The sequence below is a fragment of the Triturus cristatus genome, chromosome 12 (assembly GCF_964204655.1).
Source record: "Triturus cristatus chromosome 12, aTriCri1.1, whole genome shotgun sequence".
NCBI lineage: Eukaryota > Metazoa > Chordata > Amphibia > Caudata > Salamandridae > Triturus > Triturus cristatus.
In genome coordinates, this window is record NC_140595.1 from 830657604 (window position 1) to 830680113 (window position 22510).

General features: G+C 51.0%; 1 protein-coding gene across 2 annotated transcripts in view; it reads right to left on the minus strand.

Annotated features, from left to right (window-relative positions):
• LRCH4 (leucine rich repeats and calponin homology domain containing 4) overlaps positions 1-22510 on the minus strand; it is a 553531-nt gene that overhangs the window by 110161 nt on the left and 420860 nt on the right. For both annotated transcript variants that reach the window (XM_085638321.1, XM_085638320.1), the window contains exons 6-12: positions 19820-19938; positions 15290-15386; positions 14623-14710; positions 13836-13942; positions 12361-12428; positions 11957-12103; positions 11127-11192 (exon numbers count right to left, since the gene is read on the minus strand). In XM_085638321.1, the coding sequence (XP_085494447.1) occupies positions 11127-11192; positions 11957-12103; positions 12361-12428; positions 13836-13942; positions 14623-14710; positions 15290-15386; positions 19820-19938 (692 nt within the window). The remainder of the gene's footprint in view (positions 1-11126; positions 11193-11956; positions 12104-12360; positions 12429-13835; positions 13943-14622; positions 14711-15289; positions 15387-19819; positions 19939-22510) is intronic.

Below are 22510 nucleotides of genomic sequence, written 5' to 3' on the forward strand. Positions count from 1 at the left end.
AAAGCTCTGATTGAGGGATTTGGATTCACCACTGAGGAGTATAGAATTAGATTCAGGGGGGCTCACAAAACCCAGACCCAGTCCTGGATTGATTTTGTAGATTTCTCAGTGAAGACACTGGATGGTTGGTTAGCTGGACATGGTGTGCAGGATTTTACTGGATTGTACAATTTATTCATGAAGGAACATATTTTGAGTAACTGCACAAATGAAAAGTTGCATCAGCATTTGGTAGACCTAGGTCTAAAATCCCCCCAAGAATTGGGAAAAAGAGCAGACCACTGGGTCAAGACTAGGGTGACTAGGACGTTCACTGGGAGGGACCAGAACCAAGGGGTCCCAAAACCTCCCCAGAAGAAAGAGAGTGAACCCCTTGTGGATAAAAGAAAGGAGTCCCAGGTAGCCCCCCAAAAACCTGACCAGGAGGGTGGGCCCAAAGACACCTCACAAACTAAACCAGGGTACCAAGGTAAGAATTGGGATCCCAACAGAATATGGTGTTTCAACTGTCAGAAGGCTGGACACCACACCCAGGACTCTAGCTGTCCTAAAAATAAGGTTCCTAGTACAGCTCCAGGGGTGACTAGTGTAGCCCCGGGGGTTACCAGTGTAGCTTGGGAGGGAGGGTCCTCAGATGAGGAAGTCCTCCTAGCTTTCAACTGGGGAATGGGCCCAAGAAGCAAGCTGGAGATCCCAGAAGGAAGTAGACACTTCCACCACCTACTGGTGAATGGAATCCCAGCCACTGCCCTGAGAGATACCTGTGCCAGTCACACTGTGGTACATGACAGGTTGGTATTCCCACACCAATATGTCTCAGGGGAAACAAGAAGGGTAAGAACTGTCCCAGGGGGAGTCACTGTTAGGCCTGTGGCTATCGTGCCCCTAGCCACAGCTGGGTCCCTTAGATGGAGGAAAGTGATAGTCAGTAAAAACCTCCCCCTTGATTGTCTCTTGGGGAATGATCACTTAGATGTGGAACTGAGCCAAAGAGAGGTGCTGGCCCAATGCCAGGCCTCGCCCAAAGAACCTGTGGGGGCTCAACCTGCAGTCAGTGCAGCTGAGTCCCAAAAGAGTGAGAAGAAACAGGGTAGGAAAGGTGGGCAACTGTTAGCCACAGTTCCAGAGAGCCAGGGAGATTCTATCCCAGTAAGGGAAAACTCCCACAATGGCACTGGTAAAGCCCCCCCTAGCCAACAGCAAGACCTGACTAGTCAGGCAACTGTCCAGCCTGAATTAGTGGCTCCTCAGGTGGCAGAACAAGGGGTAGAGGAGGGGTGTTCCCTACCAAGAGTAGGGACCCCCTATCCTCAAACAGACCAACAGCCAGGACCCAAAGAGAACTATAAAATAGCCCCCTCACTTGCCAGTCAGGAGCTAAAGGTATGGTACTGGGCACTGACAGCTGTCAGCAGCCTCTGCTGGGTGTTAGCCTTCATGGCAGCCCTATCCTTGGCATGGTGGCCTAACCCCCTGCCAAATAGCAAGTCAGGCCCCCTGACCTTATTGGTCATGGTGGGGTTGCTCAAGCTGTGGGTAGCCTCTGTGGGTAAACTGGGCCTAGCCCTGGCTAGGTTAGAAACTACCGAGGTATACACCTCTAAACCCAAAATAGAAAGATGGGACCAGGACAGTAAAAGACAAGGAGAGGAGCCTTGGGAGTTAGGTCCTGAAACTAATAAGACAGGCCAGCTCCCCAAAGGGACTGACCTAGGCAGAAGGATGTAAGGCAGAGTAGGCCCTGCAACTTTCAAACCACTTCCCCAACTCTTCCTCGCCTGAAAGACTAGGTAGACTCTCCCAGCTTTGGCAGAAGTCTCCTGGCCTTTGGGCTGGGGGGGGCTTGTGTGAGAAAGTGGGTTTCTGTTGCAGTAACCCCCCCTTTTTTTGCCTAATAGCTGATGCACGTTCCCTTGTTGTGCCCTGGGCTCCTGCCAATCAGGTGCCCAGGGCCTATGTTCCTTCCTTAAAACACACAAACTCCCAATTGGCAAACCCTGGCCACATGTCAGCCCCTGGTAAATGGTACCCTAGGTACCCAGGGCCTTGTGACCAGGGATGGCCTCTAAGGGCTGCAGCACTCATTGTGCCACCCTTAGAGGCCCTGTACCCTTACACACACACACTGCCTTTGCAGGCTGAGTGTCTGGGTGCAGGACAAAACAAAGAGTCGACATGGCACACATCTCTGTGTGCCATGCCCATTACCTATACTGCCAAGGCATATGTCAGCCACCCCTCTGGCTGGGTGCCTATGGTGTGGGCACAGGAGCAGGAGCCCTGTGCCCCTACAGTACCCAGGTCCATTCCTGGGCACTGTAAGTACAGTGCTGCCTTTTACAAGTACATGGTGCTGAGAGCTCGTCAAACACGAACTCCACAGCACCATAAGGGCAACACTGAAGACTGGGAAGTTTGGTATCAAACTTCTCAGCACATTAAACCCACACTGATGCCAGTGTGGGATTTAATGTACTAAGCACCCCAGAGGGCATCTTAGAGATGCCCCCTTACAGCTAACCTACAATACACGTCTGCTCTGAGGCTGCCCAGGCTGCCACACAGCAGACACGTTGCTGGACCCCTGGGTGGGAGAGCCCCTGCTCTCCCGGGCCTGCAACAATGCACATCCTGGGTGAGGTGAGAAATCTCCTCCCCCAGGATGAGCAAAGGGAAGCTTCAAAGGCATGCCGCCAGTTGGAGTTTCCCCAGGCCACTGCAACCCCCCACTCTGGCAGGAAGCTTGGCCGGAAACCCCATACAAGGACAGGGGATGTGCCAGCCTGCCCACCCCACCCCTCAGGTGGGGGAGGCGAGGTGAAGCACATCTCCGGGCTCTCGCCATCTTGAAGATGGGAGGCCCTACCCTATCAGGATTAGGCTACTGCCCTCCTCCCACAGGAGAGAGGCAGGATAGGGGGTGTACCCACCCCAGGACAAGGACCCATTGGTCCCTGGCCTTCACCTACCTGTAACGCCCCTAAATCTAGTATTTAGGGGCCCCCTGAACCTTCCTTCCCCAGATTCCAGATAGAAACCTACAAGAAGAGCAAGAAGAAAAAAAAGACCTGCCCTGCAGCTGCTAAAAAGAGGAAGACACCAACTGCTTTGGCCCCAGCCCTACCGGCCTGTCGACCCTCGAACCTGCTCCTGCTCCAGCGCGGCATCTCTTGTGGCCAGCAACCTCAAAAACCCCGGAGGACCTGGCTACCTTTGACCTCTGATTCCCTGGGACTCCCATGAGTAGAGGCTCTACTCGAGAAACCTATTCCTAACTCCTGGCAGCAGCCCGGAACCGCGGACCCAACACACTCTGCACCAGCCAAGCCTGGCCAGTGCCGGAGTGGACAAAGACCCTGAGGACGACCCCACGGCGACTGTGACCCCGAGTCCGGCACCCAAGGACCCCCCTCGACATCCTGGACGAAGCCTGCAGCCTCAGAACCGAGTGCCACCCCAGCCGCGATCAACCAGAGGGTAAGATTCCCGACGTCAAAAGGCACCCCTGCACCCGGCGCCCTGCGGCCCCCTGTGCCCAATCCCGGGGTACCCACCTAACCTACAACTACCCAACTTACCCCTCGAAGTGGTGGTGGCACCGGAAACATCCTCGTCCCCGAGCCTGCAGCCTTTTTCCAAACCGGAACATTCCCATTGACTTCCATTGAGCGCCCGAAGGCTCAAAAGCACCCTGCACCCAGCCGCCCGAGTGGCCCTGGCAGTGCACTCTCTACACTAACTTACTTCCCCACTTGCCCTGAGTAAGTGACCAGGAGCCCAGCTCCCACAGACGCGTGGCTTGCCAGACAGCAGCCACCAACCAACCAAGGCCCCCCTATCCCTCATAGGATAACATTGGGCCTAACTCACTCTGCACCCGGCCGTCCTGAAACCGCTGAGGGTGAACCAACTGTACCTACCTGACACTGGGGGACCCCTGAGTCTATGCCCGGAATTTCAACTCTGCCAGTCGAGTACTTACCCTTAAACCGCTAACTTCATTTTCCTCATAGGGTAACATTGACTGGCTTTTTCTTGAAAAATCTTCTAAGTGTGAACTTTTCAAAACTGCAAATATTCACTAAAAATCAGCCAAGTGACAAAAACGAATTTACTCACCTGCTCTTAGGTGAGCTCCCAGTGCTGGATCTTGGTGCCCAGCCCTGACTCTGAAAAGTGTTCACAACTATACTTACTTCTAACTCATTTTTCTCCCATAGGAAACCATTGTCTGCTTTTCTGTGAAATTTCTTCTAAGTGTCTACTTTTGCAAATTTGAAATATTCTTTTAAAATCGTACCATTTCTGCAAACGAAATTACTTACCTGCTTTTGATAAGGACCCCAGTCCTGGGTCTAGGCACCCAGTCCTGGATTACTAAAGTAACGATAAAGTACTCTACCTGCAATTTGAATTTCTTGCCATAGAGATCCATTGAATGTTTTCTGTGAAATATTTTCTAAGTGCTAACTTTTGAAATAGCTAAATATTATTTAAAAATCATTACAGTTATTAAGTCGACTTTCATCACTTGATTCTGAATACTGACCCCAGGCTGGTTCTAGGATCCAGACCTGGAATTCCAAAAGTAATCTAAAAAGTAATTTATCACAAATAACCTGAATTTACCATTGAGCTCAATGCATTGTATGTTTAGGAAATAGGATTGTTTATTGCAACCAACTGTGACTGTTTACACAAATTTATTGCTTGAAACAAAAGTATTTATATTCAACCTCTCATTCTGAGAAAGTATATTTTTACCCCCTTTGTGGTTCTAAAAATAAAACAAGCATATATTTTATATATACAAATCATTGGCCTAGAGTTCAGTTATTGAGTGTGTGAAACCATTTGCTGACTGAGTGTGTACAATAAATGCTTTACACTGTCCTCTGGTACTGCCTTACTGCTCGACCAAGCTACCACTTTTTGAGAGTAAGGTCATACCTAACTTTGACCTCTATCAGCCTCTGGGGGACTGTGGACTCTGTACACCCTGTACCTATTAGGGAACAGTATATACAGAGCCACTTTCTCACACCTGTTCAGAGTGACTAGCTGCTGAATGTGCCACTTGTGGATCCTGCTCACGGGAGGTGTCTCTCGACACTCTGGTATGAAGAGCACAACACAGGGTTATTCATATACAACTGGAGCAGCACAGCTCAGCTCTCAGGAAGAGCAGGTCATGTGACCAGGTCCCTACACTTCAAGGCACAGGCTATTGGCTCCATCAGTCTAAACAAGCCATCCGCCCAGGATGCTAAAGCCAGTCCTAGATTCTCAGATGCTATCAAAATGCTTTCCCACACACTTACTGAGGCTCATGTTACTTACCCAGTAAGCATCTGTTCTTGGCATGTAGCGCTGCAGATTCACATGCTTTGCATACTCCTGCAATCTAGTGTTGCGTACAGATGTTTGCAAGTTGTTTTTGTTTGAAGAAGTCTTTCCAGTCATGAGGTAGGGCGACTCCGCCTTTCAGTGATAGTGCGCAGGGGCATCGACTCCATTGTTAGATTTTTTTTGCCGTAAGAGGGTGAGAATGGAGTAAGTGAATGTAGTAAAGAGATGTTCATGAATATATAATGTAAATAATGAGAACTGCAACAACTACAGGTGTCCGGGGAGGTGGGAGGGCGCATGTGAATATACAACTCTACATGTCAAGAACAGATGCTTACTGGGTAAGTAACATAATCCTACCGAGGCATGTGTGCTGCAGATACACATGCTTTGCATTGACTATATAGCAGTGTTCTCCCAAAGTGGTGGCTAACTAGTAGATGTTGCAGTTGTCTGAAAAAGTGCCTTTGGCACAGTCTGCCCTACATTGGCTTGTTGGCTTGCTAACACATCCACACAATAGTGTTTAGTAAATGTGTGTGGTGTGGACCATGTTGCTGCTTTACAGATGTCAGCTATAGGAATGTTACATAAGGCCATAGACGCCCCTTTTTTGCAAGTGGAATGGGCTCTAGGGGGTATAGATAACATTCTTTTAGCTTTTGCATAACACGTTTGAATGCATTTAACAATCCATCTTGAAATAATTCCAGATTTAGAGTTAGGGTTACCCTTGTGAGGTGGTGCAAATGCGACAAACAGTTTCTTTATAATAACACTCTTCTGACATCAAGTATGTGTAGAGCTTGTTCTGCTACAGAATCAGGTTGAGGGACAAACACAGGTAAGTCAACTGATCAGTTAAGATGAAAAGCAGAAACTAATTTAGGTATGAATTTTGGGTTGGTGTGAAGAACTACCCTATCTTTATGAAGCTGAAAGAATGGTTCTGTTAAGGTTAATGCCTGTAGCTCACCAACTCTCCTTGATGAAGTGATTGCAATGAGGAAGGCAACCTTCCATGAAAGGAACTGCAAAGGACATTTGTGTAAAGGCTCAAAGGGTCACCCATGAGTCTTGAAAGTACAATGTTGAGATTCCATACCGGTGCCGGAGGTATTCTGGGTGGTATTACTCTTTTTAAGCCTTCCATAAAGGCTTTAATCAAGGGGACTTTAAAAAAAGATGCATGCAGCAGTGGCTGCATAATTTCAAAACAGACAGCAAGGTGCAATTGAATAGATGTGTAAGTTTGACCAGTTTGCTGTAGGTGTAGAAGGTAACAAACAATGTTTTGGACAGAAACATCTAGCGGATTTATTTTGTTATTACAATAGAAACAAAATTGTTTCCATTTTGCTGCATAACAATCTCTGGTAGTGGCCTTTCTTGCTTCTTTTAGAATAGTCATACAGTTTGGTGGCAAATTTAAGTATCCTTACTCTGACTTCCGAAACCAAATTGCTAAGTTGAGCTCCTTCGGGTTTGGGTGTTTGATTTCTCCACGGTTCTGAGTGAGAACACTGGAATTGAGGTACAGCTTTTGATGCGGAACTACTGAGAGTTCCAACAGTGTGGTGTACCATGGTTGATGCGCCCATGTGGGAGCTATCAAAATCAGTGTGAGCAATGTTTGCCTGAGCTTTCGAAACGGAAGGGGTGGGAGAGGTGGAAAAGCATAGACAAATATCTTTGACCAACTGATCCATAGGGCATTGCCTTTGGAGCGAGGGTGTGGGAACCTGGAAACAAAGTTTTGGCATTTTGCGTTGTCAACTGTGGCAAACAGATCTATTTGTGGGAATCCCCATTGTCGAAATTATGGAAGGAGAACTTGGGGATGAAGTTCCCACTCGTGTAATTGCAGCCTCCTTCTGCTGAGGAGGTCGGCAATTTTGTTGTTGACACCTGGAAGGTGTTCTGCCAGAAGATGAATTCTGTGAAGAATTGCCCAACTCCAGACTCCAGATGGTCTGAGAGAGGTGTGACAGCTGGAGAGAATGTGTTCCCTCCAACCCCCCTGTACATGTCTGCCATGTTGTCCGTGCGGACTAGGACAATTTTGCCTATGAGATGAGACTGGTTGAGCGCTAGAAATACTTCTAGAAGCTCTAGATAATTGATATGGAGACGTTTGTGCTTGTTGTGCCAGAAACTCTGAATTATGTTATTGTGGCAATGGGCACCCAGACCTGTGAGAGAAGCGTCCGCTGTTAACTCGATCTGTGGAACAGGGTCAATGGCCGCCCTATTGATAAATATTGTGGGTTCCACCACTGCAGAGAGCGATGGGTGCAGCTGCCTACCAACACTAGATCTGTTAATTGACCATGAGACTGATTCCACTGACGCGCTAAGCACTCTTGTGGAGGACGCATGTGTAGTCTTGCATGAGGCACTGTTGCAATGCATGAAGCCATCATTCCTAACAGTTGCATAAAAGTTTGGGCTGTTACGGTTTGATTGGCTTGAAACTGTAATAGCAGAGTTTGAATATTGCGAATTCTGGTTGCACTGGGGAAGGCTGGAGGGCTGTGAGTGTTGAGAGTCGCTCTGAGATAAGATTGTGTTTGTAAAAGCTGCAGAAGAGACTTTTGCACATTGGCTGTGAAGCCTAATTGGTGGAGTAAGTTTAGTGTGGTCCGAGTGTATTTTAGACGTCCAATATATCCAAGGTCCCTCTTACTCAAAACAAGTCATAAAATCAATGCATGTCAATATGGTGTCTGTTCCAGTATGTAGAGGAGAGATACTTCAATCATGTTCTTAACTCTGCGGCGTGCTAACTCCTTGATACGAGTGCACCCACTACCTTTCAATCCGCACAGCTATTGGCCTGGCAGTCTTGATTGACAGCATTTTTTTGTTTAATCCGAGGGCACTGGAGGTGGAGTGCATTGATGCATTGATTTTATGACTTGTTTTGAGTAAGAGGGACCTTGGATATATTGGACGTCTTGTGTTTGAATTTCTACAGATCACCGTAAATACCATCAATACAACCATCATGCAATTTGTGCCTTGAAAAAGTCTTTGTAAGACGAAACACGTGTCGGCTGGTTCATGTATTAGAATTTTCAAGTCTAAACAATAAAGATGACAAGCAACTGAATTTGAAGGGGTTTCGGATTTGTTATCAAACAGGACAATTAACCAATGGAACAGCTTTTCCTCATCTTCTCTTTTGCCAAGCATATGTGACTTGGATATAGCGAGCAATTTACACTAATGTGGAACTGAAAATTCATATCATTTAGGGTGTGCCAATTAAGTCTTTTCTTAGGATTGTCAATTTGTGTATGTCTTGTGCATACGGATGATGTCTCTGGGTAGTAGACATTAGTATTAGCTTTGAGCACCACTTTTCAATTGTATATTGTTGACATTTAATACGCTCTGACTCTATTTATTTTATTTGAAACTTGTATCTAATTTGGTGTGCCGTTTTTCCTTTGTAAGGAACACTACTACCCAACTAATCTTTGTACCTAGCTAGTAGGCCCTGTGTGTTTGCGATGCGCTAATGGTTTGAGGCTTGAGCAGCCACTTGTTTCCCAGAAGCATTTAGAAGTTTAGATTCCTTGTCTGGGGATGAATTAGCCCTTTTGCGTGCATTGGACACCACTAGGGAATCAAGGGGAAATTGTCCTTTGATGAACACAGGATCAGATGGACAAGGCTTATATTTTCTATCAACTGTGGGAGTTAAAATCCGGGCTCGCACAGGGCCTTGAACATTTCATCTGCATGCCGCATTATGCCCTTTAGCATAGTAAGTGTTTGACTTGACCTGTGTGTGGACCCAAGTGTTTCGAATAACAAGTCTTCCTCTAAGGACTCTTTATGCAAGTCATCCCTATGCTGCTGCTCTGGAATAAGTTCTTGATAAGCCACATTATCGTCTGGTGGTGACGGCTTGCAGGGTAAAGATCTGGGTCAGTATTCAATGGCGGGTCAATGGTGTAATCATTCCATGGGTCTACAGGCCAATGAGGGTCTACTTCATCAATATCATCCCCTTCAGGCTGTGAATGTGGAGCTCCCGGAGGTGCTATGTGTAAGGGAATCTGTGGTAAATGTGGCGAAAAGGTGGAAATGGAGAGGATTGTGGGGTAGGATAAGCAGGTCTGGTAGCTATATCCTTTTTCTTCCTCAGAGGGATCTTATCTCTAGGGTCCTCTGAAGGAAGTTTGCGTTTGACTGCTGTTTTGGCAGAAATATATCCTGTATCAGGATGGATATAGATGTTCTGATTAGGATCCAATTTAGCCTTGAGAACGTCTAAAATTGGTTCGGACGGCTCGGAGAGGCCGTATTTTGGCGCCAAAATTTATTTGCTTTTGGGAGCAGAAGGTTTCTGCTTTGAAGCATGTTTTTGTTTCGGAGAGGAGGATTTCGGCTCTGAACCAGATTTGTCCTTGGAACCGGAGTGTTCCGGCTCCAAACCAGATCGGTCCTTCGAACCAGAGGGTTTCGGATGCAAAGATGATTTCGGCCGGCTCAGGAAAGCTTGACGATTTGTTTTGGTGCCGAGCCAGAAGGCGGGGCGTCGGAAACATTGTCTCGGTGCCCATATTGGCCAGAAGAAATAGATGGTGTTATAGCCTTATGTTTTTGGGAAAAAGTTTTGGGGGGCAAGAGGTCTTCTGTACTCATGACACCTTGTCCCGGAGGCACTTCTTCGTACTCCAAGTTGATATTAAGTTCAGAATACGACTCTGGGACGTAGATGGCCTCTTCTTCTGCTGCCGACGCTTCGACGTGTTCATGCTCAGAATCTTTGCTGAAGATGTCCGGGATGTGTTGAATGTTTTGGTGCTGCATTTCACATAGTTGAGCCCTACAATCATGAAGAGTTTTCTACGACCGAAACGACTTACAGGCGTCAAGTCGTCCTCCTTGTGCTCCAGTGATAGGCACAAGGTACAGACTTAATGTAGATCGGAGCAAGGGTACCTGGCGTGGCACAGAGGACCAAATTGGAATGGAGTTCATTCCATCGGCGGAAGGGTGGACCAACGCAGCTAGGCCCGAGGGCCGCCGAATGTTGCCAACTGAAGATAGTGTTTCCCGATCGAGTCAATAACTGGAGAACAGGGTAACGTGTTAGAGAACAATACCGTTGAGGGTAGAGTGCATTGCGTACCAAGGGGAACCCGAAAACGGTTTTCGAACCAGAGCGCAGCAATACACGTTCGAACCCGATTGCGGAAAAAAACAATGGAGACGACGCCCATGCGCACTATCACAGAAAGGAGGAGTCACCATACCTTGTGACTGGAGAGGATTCTTTGAAGAAAAACAACTTGCAAACATCCGGACCCAACACTTGATGGCAGGAGTATGCAAAGCATGTGTATCTACAACACACATACCTCGAATGGGATTTTACTATCCAAGAAACTGTAGTAGGGCAAAAGGGCCCTTCCAGTGATACCGGAGGGCCCAGCAGTGACCAGTCGAGGACAGAGGGAAAGTGGTCAGAATGCTTTTGAGGGAGATATACCATTATCTACAACATATCAGGAGATACTCCGCTCCGAGCCGCTCTACCTCCATGACACCCAGTAGACCTGGTCAAAGTCCAGATCACTGTTTGTAGACAGGAAACCTCCCCAGGTTCGCTATTTCCAAGCCATAAGATGTATTCTAACAGAAAAAGGAAAACCTTACAGGCAAGTTCCTGGGATGCAGGCCTCGTGTTACTATTCCTAACATGTGCTGCTCAGACAACATGGGAATGCTTCATACATTCCCTCTTCCAAACATATACTCACTTGTTAGTGGGTGTGGTCTGCATCTGTGGACTGCTTCCAACCACCTTTGGTGTCAACCTTAGTAAACTGGAAAAGAGAAGGACATCAGAACATGTGCACCAGACCCTCGGCCACTGCTAGAGACAGGAAAGTACAGCGGTCGCGACTCAAGCCGTTTAGGGAGAGGAGGAGGGGTGGGCAGAGCCAGGCCTGTAAATGAAGCCCCTTCAAATGAAAGGATGCACCAAAGCAAAGCAATCAGTACAGGTCACAAACAACCAGAGCCTGGCTACAAACTTGAGCGCTAAAGTTCACAATTTGTGGATGGTCCAGAAATCACCCAATATTCTGTAAAAGTGGTAGTGAGAGCTGAGGGGAATGGAAGAGACATTTTAGACAATTCTTGAATCAAACCAGTGAAGGGTAAGGTTGTGTTTACAGGATAGACCTGGATTCATTAAAGTGCTTGTAACAGCTACTTTAAGTTAGCAGTATTCACAGATTGGCTCAAGAATCAGAAAAGAGACATAGGTGTTCTCTACTGTGCATTAAGAAACGACAAGGTCACTTTAAAGTGCTGAGAGTGCTCAGGTGAAATGGAGGGGGGGTGGATGGGGTAAGAGACATCATGAGGAGGAAACCTTGTGGGAGGAGTGTCTCACCACACAGAGCTAAGAGTGTTGTAGAACCACTAGGAGGACAATTGCACAAACGCCACAAACACAATAATATAGTGTGGCGCTATCGTTCTCTCGACCGCAATGAATACCTTTTCTCTCCCCTCACCCTGTCCTCTTTGGTACTGCGGAATCCTCCGCCCTGCACACGCATGTTGGACAGTCCATTCTTACCTTTCTCTCTTCTCCAGTGCCTGGTTTCGAAGAGCTTGCTGCTGCTGCCGTTCTCTCTCTTGCCATATCTGAAGGGTCTCTGCAATCCTTCGCTCCTCACGTGCACCAGCCATCTCCTCCCGACCTGGGGATGCTGCACTGGGCATCCTGTGGAATCGACGGACAGAGACGATATAAGAATTAGGTTACGAGACAACCGCATAGCCTCAATTGTACCAATGCGGCAGATCCTTAAGATGCTTTCAGCATATGGTTGCGTTTCCCCAGGGCTTCACTTCTTGATATGAAGCTCAACTCTTATGAGGTGGCATTTCAGCACAGGCTTTCCTTTACATCAGATACCGGTCCACAGATGACTGACCCAGGCACAGCAAAGTGTGCCTCTGACACTGAGCTGGTCTTACCTACTGCTGCTTGCTGCTCTCTCGCTCACATCTGACCGCTGAGGGGAGAGTTTCTCTTCCTTGGTCTTCTGCAGGGAAATGGAAAACAGAGGAAAGTTATATACTGTCAACTGTTGCCTAAACTGCCTGTCCATCTCTAACAGTGCACATGGGCAAGTATGTAGAACCGCTGCATGAACACAGGACTGGGGTGTAATCAGGTACTAATGTCTGCACACACGCATGCGCTTAGATATATATCCAGTAGTGTTTAGGCAGCAAAGGTGGGCTTTAGGTACTACTTCTGTCATCCACATATAGGCAGGAGGACATGTTGCTAATGGATGAATTAGTCTGTAGATATTACTGTTTGCAAACACATATAGGGAAGACATGATCTGTTGCATGCACGACTGCAAGATTCACAGGCGTTACTATTGATAAACAAATTTGAAATACTCTGCACCTTTCTGCACACAACTGAAGTACAGTGGGTATTACTGTCTGCACCACTGCAAGATTCCCAGGCGTTACTATTGATAAACAAATCTGAAATACTCTGCACCTTTCTGCACACAACTGAAGTACCCTCGGTATTACTGTCTGCACCACTGCAAGATTCACAGTCGTTACTATTGATAAACAAATCTGAAATACTCTGCACCTTTCTGCACACAACTGAAGTACAGTGGGTATTACTGCCTTCACAAACTTCCAGGAGGTCTGTGCGTATAAGTGCTTTCATGCACTTTTGGGGGGAAAGTAGATAGTAACACTTGCACACAAATATGGGAGAGCATACTTTTTGCACACATCTGAACGTATATCCGGCATGACTGTGCACACTGCAAGGAGAACTGAGAGTATTGCTGCTTTACTTTATACATCTTCCCAATCTTAAAGTACTAGAGACAGAAACTCTAGGGAAGAGAGAGGCATTGCTCGTTTAACACGGACACTGCACCTGCTCAACTACACTGCTACTTTCACGTAATGTCAACTGAGACACTACATTTTTCTACGACTTTATTTTTGGGTCCCTGCGGTTCTTCAAAGTCTCCCCAGGAGGGACGGGATGTGCTTCCTGGCCTAACATCCGGCTCTGCCCTGGAGCCAAGCCAAAGGCAACTAACATGCACCTTCTGTTTATCTTCAGCTCTGCGGCTTGCACTACAATGGGTCTGGTACTGCAGAGACCAGAGGCGCTGGAAATTGGAAAAATAACAGACACATGTTGGATCCGGGCCAGACCCCCTGCCCTTACTCAGTCAATAAGTCACTGCAGTCAGCAAGCTTGAGGCCCTAAGACCATATGTATCGAATGGTGTCCGGTGGACACGACTGGAAGACGTTGGTGGTCCCACCACAGCCAGGTCATGGAGCATGGTTCATCTTTGTACAAATCTGCTGGGTCCCAACCATTCTGGCCTTTCAATCCCTCCACACCCCCTATGCACAGGTTGGCAGGAGGCGGCACTCAGAGATGCCAGTCTTACCTCAGGGGACACTGTCATCTGCAGGCCACAGTCAGACTTCACATCGTCCTCCTCTTCGCCATTGGTGCTGCTGTCGATGTAATCTATCTGCTCCAGGTCGCCCTCCGCTGGAGGAGGAAATCAAAGACAAGGCATGGACAAGATCACGGGATTCAAGTTGTACTGCAAGCATCTCTCATAGACGTATAAGGCTCAGTGCTACAGCGGCCTCTGGGACAGGTGCTGCGCCAAACTCAAACCAGTGTAAGTTTCCATCTTCTAGACGGTGTCTAAAGTAAAAGAGAGAGGCTAATCTATGAAGGTCACCTGTGATCCTCCCAAACTCTGGGTCAAATCTGGCCTCCTCTAGGTAGGATGACCACAGTCACAAGCAGACAGTCATAGCAGCAGTGCTCTCCCACAGCTAGGGCCTGAAGGGGTGGTGCTAAGCATAGCCATAGGGGCGGTAGCCCAAGGATGCGTACCATTAACACCAGACTACACGTTTGCATCCTGATGAAACTTTAAATGCACGGGTAATAAAGAATCGATTACTGTAAGCTGTTGGGAAAAGCAAATTCTGCGCTCTAACTTGTGTACATCAAAGGATACCAGACATGTATAGCACAAGAGTGCCCTGTATGCCGTGGGAGCGAAGGCAGGAGGGGTGACGGGAGAGCATGAGCAGACTGGCTGCACAAGTACTATGATAGCAGCCTACGTAGACGCCTGGACGCTCCACAACCACTCTAACACCCAATCCCTGCAGCACTCCACATAGACGCACCGCCCCAAGGCGCACACTCACCTCGTCCGTTGCACAGCTCCTTCAGCTGTTTGGGATCCCGGGCCAGCTCAGCCATGCGGAAGGACAGATCGGAGCACTCATCTGCAGACTAAGAAAGACAGAATATAGACACGTGGGTCTGAGGGCCACGGGCTCTAGGCAGAAGAGAGGGGTCGAGGGTAAAGTAACCTTGGCACAGGCCATCCCCGCAGACTCAGCTGTAGGGAGACCCATGATGTTTACTCATCTCCCCAGAGCCAGCCATGCTCTGGAAGCACAGAGGAAGCGACCCAAGGGTGATCATTTCCTCCATGGTGACTCCTATGGCGAGTTGAAGTAGGCAGGACACATAGGTGCACAGCAGGCCACACCGTGGCACCAGGCTGGACGCTCGCAGTCTCAGCGAGAGAAGGTGAGGTACTCCTGAAACCGTCACAGAAGCTGTGAACAGAGGCTGCACAATGACCTCACCTTGGATTCCGCTTCTTGAACCCTCTGGACATCCAGGTGGCCTCTGACCACGGTTAGACATCTTTGAGGAGCACCAGTTATGAACAGGAGGACAATGTTCTTGCGTGAAAGCAGGAAGAGGTTAGAAACTGGCGAGTCTGGGCAGTGGTACAACTCTGTCTGAAGTTTTAGGGTCCCAGTACCGGCTAAATAAACTGTTCAAGATAACAGCTCTTACCTCATTACCAGACCATCGCTTGCTACCGCTGTCCACGCTGTTGAATCCGGAATCGAGTCCCCCATACTGGCGCACCTGGAAGAAGTCGTCCGTCAGGCTGTAAAGAAAGAGAGCATGAGATCTCCAAAGCAAATAACACAGTAACTCGAATCAGAGGTTGGAAAGAGAAGCAACAACTGCACTGTGAGCCCAGGGGTCCTCAGTAACAGCACCACAAAGGCACCGAGAAGGACATGGGGCACAGAGGCAGACTCTGGGAGCTGCCTGCGACAGAGGCAGACTCTGGGGGCTGCCTGCGACAGAGGCAGACTCTGGGGGCTGCCTGCGACAGAGGCAGACTCTGGGGGCTGCCTGCGACAGAGGCAGACTCTGGGGACTGCTTGAAACAGAGGCAGACTCTGGGGGCTGCCTGCGACAGAGGCAGACTCTGGGGGCTGCCTGCGACAGAGGCAGACTCTGGGGACTGCTTGAGACAGAGGCAGACTCTGGGGGCTGCCTGCGACAGAGGCAGACTCTGGGGGCTGCCTGCGACAGAGGCAGACTCTGGGGGCTGCCTGCGACAGAGGCAGACTCTGGGGGCTGCCTGCGACAGAGGCAGACTCTGGGGGCTGCCTGCGACAGAGGCAGACTCTGGGGGCTGCCTGCGACAGAGGCAGACTCTGGGGGCTGCCTGCGACAGAGGCAGACTCTGGGGACTCCCTGCGACAGAGGCAGACTCTGGGGACTCCCTGCGACAGAGGCAGACTCTGGGGACTCCCTGCGACAGAGGCAGACTCTGGGGACTCCCTGCGACAGAGGCAGACTCTGGGGACTCCCTGCGACAGAGGCAGACTCTGGGGACTCCCTGCGACAGAGGCAGACTCTGGGGACTCCCTGCGACAGAGGCAGACTCTGGGGACTCCCTGCGACAGAGGCAGACTCTGGGGACTCCCTGCGACAGAGGCAGACTCTGGGGACTCCCTGCGACAGAGGCAGACTCTGGGGACTCCCTGCGACAGAGGCAGACTCTGGGGACTCCCTGCGACAGAGGCAGACTCTGGGGGCTCCCTGCGACAGAGGCAGACTCTGGGGGCTCCCTGCGACAGAGGCAGACTCTGGGGGCTCCCTGCGACAGAGGCAGACTCTGGGGGCTCCCTGCGACAGAGGCAGACTCTGGGGGCTCCCAGCGACAGAGGCAGACTCTGGGGGCTCCCTGCGACAGAGGCAGACTCTGGGGGCTCCCTGCGACAGAGGCAGACTCTGGAGGCTGCCTGGGACAGAGGCAGACTCTGGAGGCTGCCTGGGACAGAGGCAGACTCTGGAGGCTGCCTGGGACAGAGGCAGACTCTGGGGAGTGCTTGGGACAGAGGCAGACTCTGGAGGCTGCCTGGGACAGAGGCAGACTCTGGGGGACTGCTTAAGACAGAGGCAGACTCTGAGGAGTGCTTAAGACAGAGGCAGACTCTGGGGACTGCTTGGGACAGAGGCAGACTCTGGGGACTGCTTGGGACAGAGGCAGACTCTGGGGACTGCTTGGGACAGAGGCAGACTCTGGGGACTGCTTGGGACAGAGGCAGACTCTGGGGACTGCTTGGGACAGAGGCAGACTCTGGGGACTGCTTGGGACAGAGGCAGACTCTGGGGACTGCTTGGGACAGAGGCAGACTCTGGGGACTGCTTGGGACAGAGGCAGACTCTGGGGACTGCTTGGGACAGAGGCAGACTCTGGGGACTGCTTGGGACAGAGGCAGACTCTGGGGACTGCTTGGGACAGAGGCAGACTCTGGGGACTGCTTGGGACAGAGGCAGACTCTGGGGACTGCTTGGGACAGAGGCAGACTCTGGGGACTGCTTGGGACAGAGGCAGACTCTGGGGACTGCTTGGGACAGAGGCAGACTCTGGGGACTGCTTGGGACAGAGGCAGACTCTGGGGACTGCTTGGGACAGAGGCAGACTCTGGGGACTGCTTGGGACAGAGGCAGACTCTGGGGACTGCTTGGGACAGAGGCAGACTCTGGGGACTGCTTGGGACAGAGGCAGACTCTGGGGACTGCTTGGGACAGAGGCAGACTCTGGGGAGTGCTTGGGACAGAGGCAGACTCTGGGGAGTGCTTGGGACAGAGGCAGACTCTGGGGAGTGCTTGGGACAGAGGCAGACTCTGGGGAGTGCTTGGGACAGAGGCAGACTCTGGGGAGTGCTTGGGACAGAGGCAGACTCTGGGGAGTGCTTAAGACAGAGGCAGACTCTGGGGAGTGCGTGGGACAGAGGCAGACTCTGGGGAGTGCTTGGGACAGAGGCAGACTCTGGGGACTGCTTGGGACAGAGGCAGACTCTGGGGACTGCTTGGGACAGAGGCAGACTCTGGGGAGTGCTTGGGACAGAGGCAGACTCTGGGGAGTGCTTGGGACAGAGGCAGACTCTGGGGAGTGCTTGGGACAGAGGCAGACTCTGGGGAGTGCTTGGGACAGAGGAAGACTCTGGGGACTGCTTGGGACAGAGGCAGACTCTGGGGACTGCTTGGGACAGAGGCAGACTCTGGGGACTGCTTGGGACAGAGGCAGACTCTGGGGACTGCTTGGGACAGAGGCAGACTCTGGGGACTGCTTGGGACAGAGGCAGACTCTGGGGACTGCTTGGGACAGAGGCAGACTCTGGGGACTGCTTGGGACAGAGGCAGACTCTGGGGACTGCTTGGGACAGAGGCAGACTCTGGGGACTGCTTGGGACAGAGGCAGACTCTGGGGACTGCTTGGGACAGAGGCAGACTCTGGGGACTGCTTGGGACAGAGGCAGACTCTGGGGACTGCTTGGGACAGAGGCAGACTCTGGGGACTGCTTGGGACAGAGGCAGACTCTGGGGAGTGCTTGGGACAGAGGCAGACTCTGGGGAGTGCTTGGGACAGAGGCAGACTCTGGGGAGTGCTTGGGACAGAGGCAGACTCTGGGGAGTGCTTGGGACAGAGGCAGACTCTGGGGAGTGCTTGGGACAGAGGCAGACTCTGGGGAGTGCTTGGGACAGAGGCAGACTCTGGGGAGTGCTTGGGACAGAGGCAGACTCTGGGGACTGCTTGGGACAGAGGCAGACTCTGGGGACTGCTTGGGACAGAGGCAGACTCTGGGGACTGCTTGGGACAGAGGCAGACTCTGGGGACTGCTTGGGACAGAGGCAGACTCTGGGGACTGCTTGGGACAGAGGCAGACTCTGGGGACTGCTTGGGACAGAGGCAGACTCTGGGGACTGCTTGGGACAGAGGCAGACTCTGGGGACTGCTTGGGACAGAGGCAGACTCTGGGGACTGCTTGGGACAGAGGCAGACTCTGGGGACTGCTTGGGACAGAGGCAGACTCTGGGGACTGCTTGGGACAGAGGCAGACTCTGGGGACTGCTTGGGACAGAGGCAGACTCTGGGGACTGCTTGGGACAGAGGCAGACTCTGGGGACTGCTTGGGACAGAGGCAGACTCTGGGGACTGCTTGGGACAGAGGCAGACTCTGGGGACTGCTTGGGACAGAGGCAGACTCTGGGGACTGCTTGGGACAGAGGCAGACTCTGGGGACTGCTTGGGACAGAGGCAGACTCTGGGGACTGCTTGGGACAGAGGCAGACTCTGGGGACTGCTTGGGACAGAGGCAGACTCTGCGGCCTGCCTGGGACAGATGCAGACTCTGGGGGTGCCTGGGACTCATGGATCTGTGCTTCTACCACATCCAAGTGCCATCATCAGAGTTGGTGTTCAGATCTTTCTTTGGTTGCAGAAACCTCGCTAGTACTTGACCCTTGCCCCCGACGCCACTGCTTGAAGAGCCAGCGTTAGTCTTTGGGATGAAACAGGCACCAGCCCAATGCACAGAGTTGTCATCACTTCAAAGATGGCCATTCCATACTTTGTGCAAGTCTTCTATGCACGTGGACAAGTGATGATTCTTTGAGCAAAACTTAAGTGGTGTGTGGTCCACACTGAATACTGAACAGTTGTTAGAAGCCACAAATGTCAAACTGTGGGCACCATTCTTATACAAGTTGTACCGCCGCCCCCGAAGCACACATGTCCTCTAAGCCTGCAGGACCAGCCACGGGCGCTTTTAGAAGCAATGGCAGAAAGGAATAGCTTGGTGGTGGCCTCCAGTGTGCGACACACCGCTTAGGGACACGGCTATTACTGATTGAAGACACAACGCCATCCAACAGCAACCACTCCAACAAGGAATGAGCCGGAGCAAGGGATCTGGCAATGGGGATACTGGCATTAAATCATTAACCCAGAAGAGATCTCAGACGCCAAGGGCCCTCTTCTGCCATCTGAGGGATGCTCAGCCCCAAGTCCGCCTCGAGCTGGCATGGCCAGACCCTGGACTGCTAACCCATGAAGGAAGCGATGTTTGGGAAAGAGGAAGGGGTCTTGAAAAGGGCAGAACAGTGAGAGGTTGGGCACAATGTTATGAACGGGGTGGGCTTCATTTACGGTTACGTAAAGCGCACAGATTGCCTTTGGCGCCGCTGAGCAGCTTCACGGAGCCTTTGCACCCACACACATGCTTCGATTCTTACCAGTTCACGAACCCAGTGGGCCGGTTCACTCTCTCGAACTCTGGCAAGTCCGGCACAGTCTTGCTGCAGGCCTCAATGTTGAGGTACTTAAAGATGTGTATTTTACCCTTCAGACATATCTGTAAAAACAAAAGAGAGTGCGCCAAGTGAGGAAACAAATCTCGAAAATTTGAAAAAGATCAAGAATATGGAAAATATTGTTAAAGAGCGTGAAAGGTTGTTGTTCAATAAGTCAACCAATTGAGCTCTGGACACAGACAGTTCTAGCCCAAGTTTGGTTGGGCAGAGGGCATTGGCACAGAGACACATCGCCTGCCACCTCCAGGCCTGGTTGGGCAGAGGGCATTGGCACAGAGATACACCGCCTGCCACCTCCAGGCATGGATGGGCTGAGGGCATTGGCACAGAGATACACCGCCTGCCACCTCCAGGCCTGGTGGGCAGGGGGCATTAGCACCTCAATACAGTTCCCACCACCTCCAGGCCTGGATGGCAGATGGTATTAGCACACGGATACAGGGCCTGTTACCTCCAAGCATTGATTGATTGAGAGCATTAGCACAGGGATACAGAGCCCATCACCTCCAGATGTGGATGGGCAGAGGGCATTAGCACAGGGATACAAGGCTTGTCACCTCCAGACATGGATGGGCTGAGGGCATTAGCACAGGGGGTGCAGGGCCTGTCACTCCCTGGCATGGTTGAACTGAGGGCATTAGCACACGGATACAGAGCCCATCACCTCCAGAACTGGATCGACTAAGAGCATTAGCAAAGGGATACAGAGCCCGATGCCAGCAGGTGAAGATGGGCTGAGGCCATTAGCACAGGGGTGCAGAGCCCGTCACCTCCATGCCTGGATAGGCTGAGGGCATTTGCATGGGGATACAGAGATTGGCGCCTCCAGGCATGGATGGGCCGAGGGCATTAGAAGAGGGACACAGGGCCTGTCACCTCCAGGCATGGATGGGCTGACGGCATTAGCACAGGACCTATCACCCTCGGGCATGGATGGGCCGAGGGCATTAGAAGAGGGACACAGGGCCTGTCACCTCCAGGCATGGATGGGCTGAGGGCATTAGCACAGGGCTACAGGGCCTGTCACCTCCAGGTCTGGATGTACTGAGGGCATTACCACAGGGGTGCAGGGCTTGCTGGCCTTTCTTGGCGCCCACGTAGCTAACAAAGAGCTGGTCATCCACCCGGAGCGGTTGTGTGCGGTTGCGGTAGAATGAAAGCGCACGTTTTGGATCCAGACGGTGGACACTCTCATCCTCTCTGGAAGGGTGTGGAGGCGGAAAGAAAGTGGGCAGAGTGACAGTTTGCCCCAGATGAAAGGCAGTGACTACTTTTGGTAGAAAGGAGGGACGCGGCCGAAGCACAACCTTGTCCGGATGAACCGCCAGGAAAGTAGGTTTACAGGAAAGAGCCTGGAGTTCACTCACGCGCCTAGCGGAGGTGATAGCCACCAGGAAGACAGTTGTCAAAGTCCATAACCATAAAGAACAGTTATGAAGAGGCTCAAAGGGAGCACACATTAAGTATGTGGGAACCAGGTTCAAGTCCCAGTGAGGCATCACACAAGGAATAGGAGGGAAAAGGTGAGTAATGCCTTTGAGAAATCTATGGACAACAGCCTGAAAAAGGCTGAACGAGCAGAAAGGTAGCCCTTAACAGTGCTGTTAGACCTGGCACCTTGGCGTGAGTTTCCCTTCCACTTTTTGCTGATGTGCCTCATGTGTTTTGTTGGTGTTAGCTGCTCAGGGCACTGTGCCACTGCCAATCAGTGCCACAGTGCAAGTGCTCCCTATGAAAAGTGTATACATTGATTGGTGTCCATGTTTGGCTTATTTGGTTTACTATCAGCCCCTAGTAAAGTGCACCAGGAGTGCCAGGGCTTGTAAATACAAATGCTGCTGGTGGGCTTGCAGCACTGGTTGTGCCACCCACAGAAGCGGCCTAGTAAAATGTGTCTAAGGTCTGCCATTGCAGAACCTGCGTGCAGTCTGGTACTGTCTTGCTGACTGCGCAAGTGCACCTACTTGCCAGTCCTTAAACCTTCACTCAACTACATATTAGTCACCCCTATGGTAGGCCCAAGGGCAGGGTGCATTGTAGGCATAAGGTAGGACATGCCCTGATGTGTGTGGCATGTCCTAATAGTGAATTACAGCCATTTTCGTTTTTCACTATTGAAGGCAACCTGCTCTCCATAGGCCAGAATGGGCTGTGGAATCATTACACTCTATAATCCCAGCGGACTCAGAGAGCATGGTAGAAAGTCAAGTTTAGTAAGCCTGAGCTCAGAATAATAAAATACTTATTTTAGTAAAGTTTATTTTAATATCCTGTGTTTGTAAATACTACTTTTAGAAAGTTAGTATTTACTTGCCTGGCCATTTCAGTCCGCCTCTGCTGTGTGTGTGTGTTCTGCCTAGTAACAGTAAAGGAGCAGGGCTGGGGAATTCCAGGAGACAGGCTGTCTGCCAGGTGGTGGGTAGAGAGATTACACCAGGATGGGTGGGAGGAGTACACCTTTGACTCTAAATAGACCTGTGCTCTGCCTCCACAATGCCGGCTCCGCCCCCTGTGGAGCGGCTGATGTCTCTGCCCTGCTGCTGAAAGGAAAGAGCAGAGTCACCACAACAAAGTGCTCCAAGACCGGACTGAGCCAGGCCCAGGCCCCCTGGC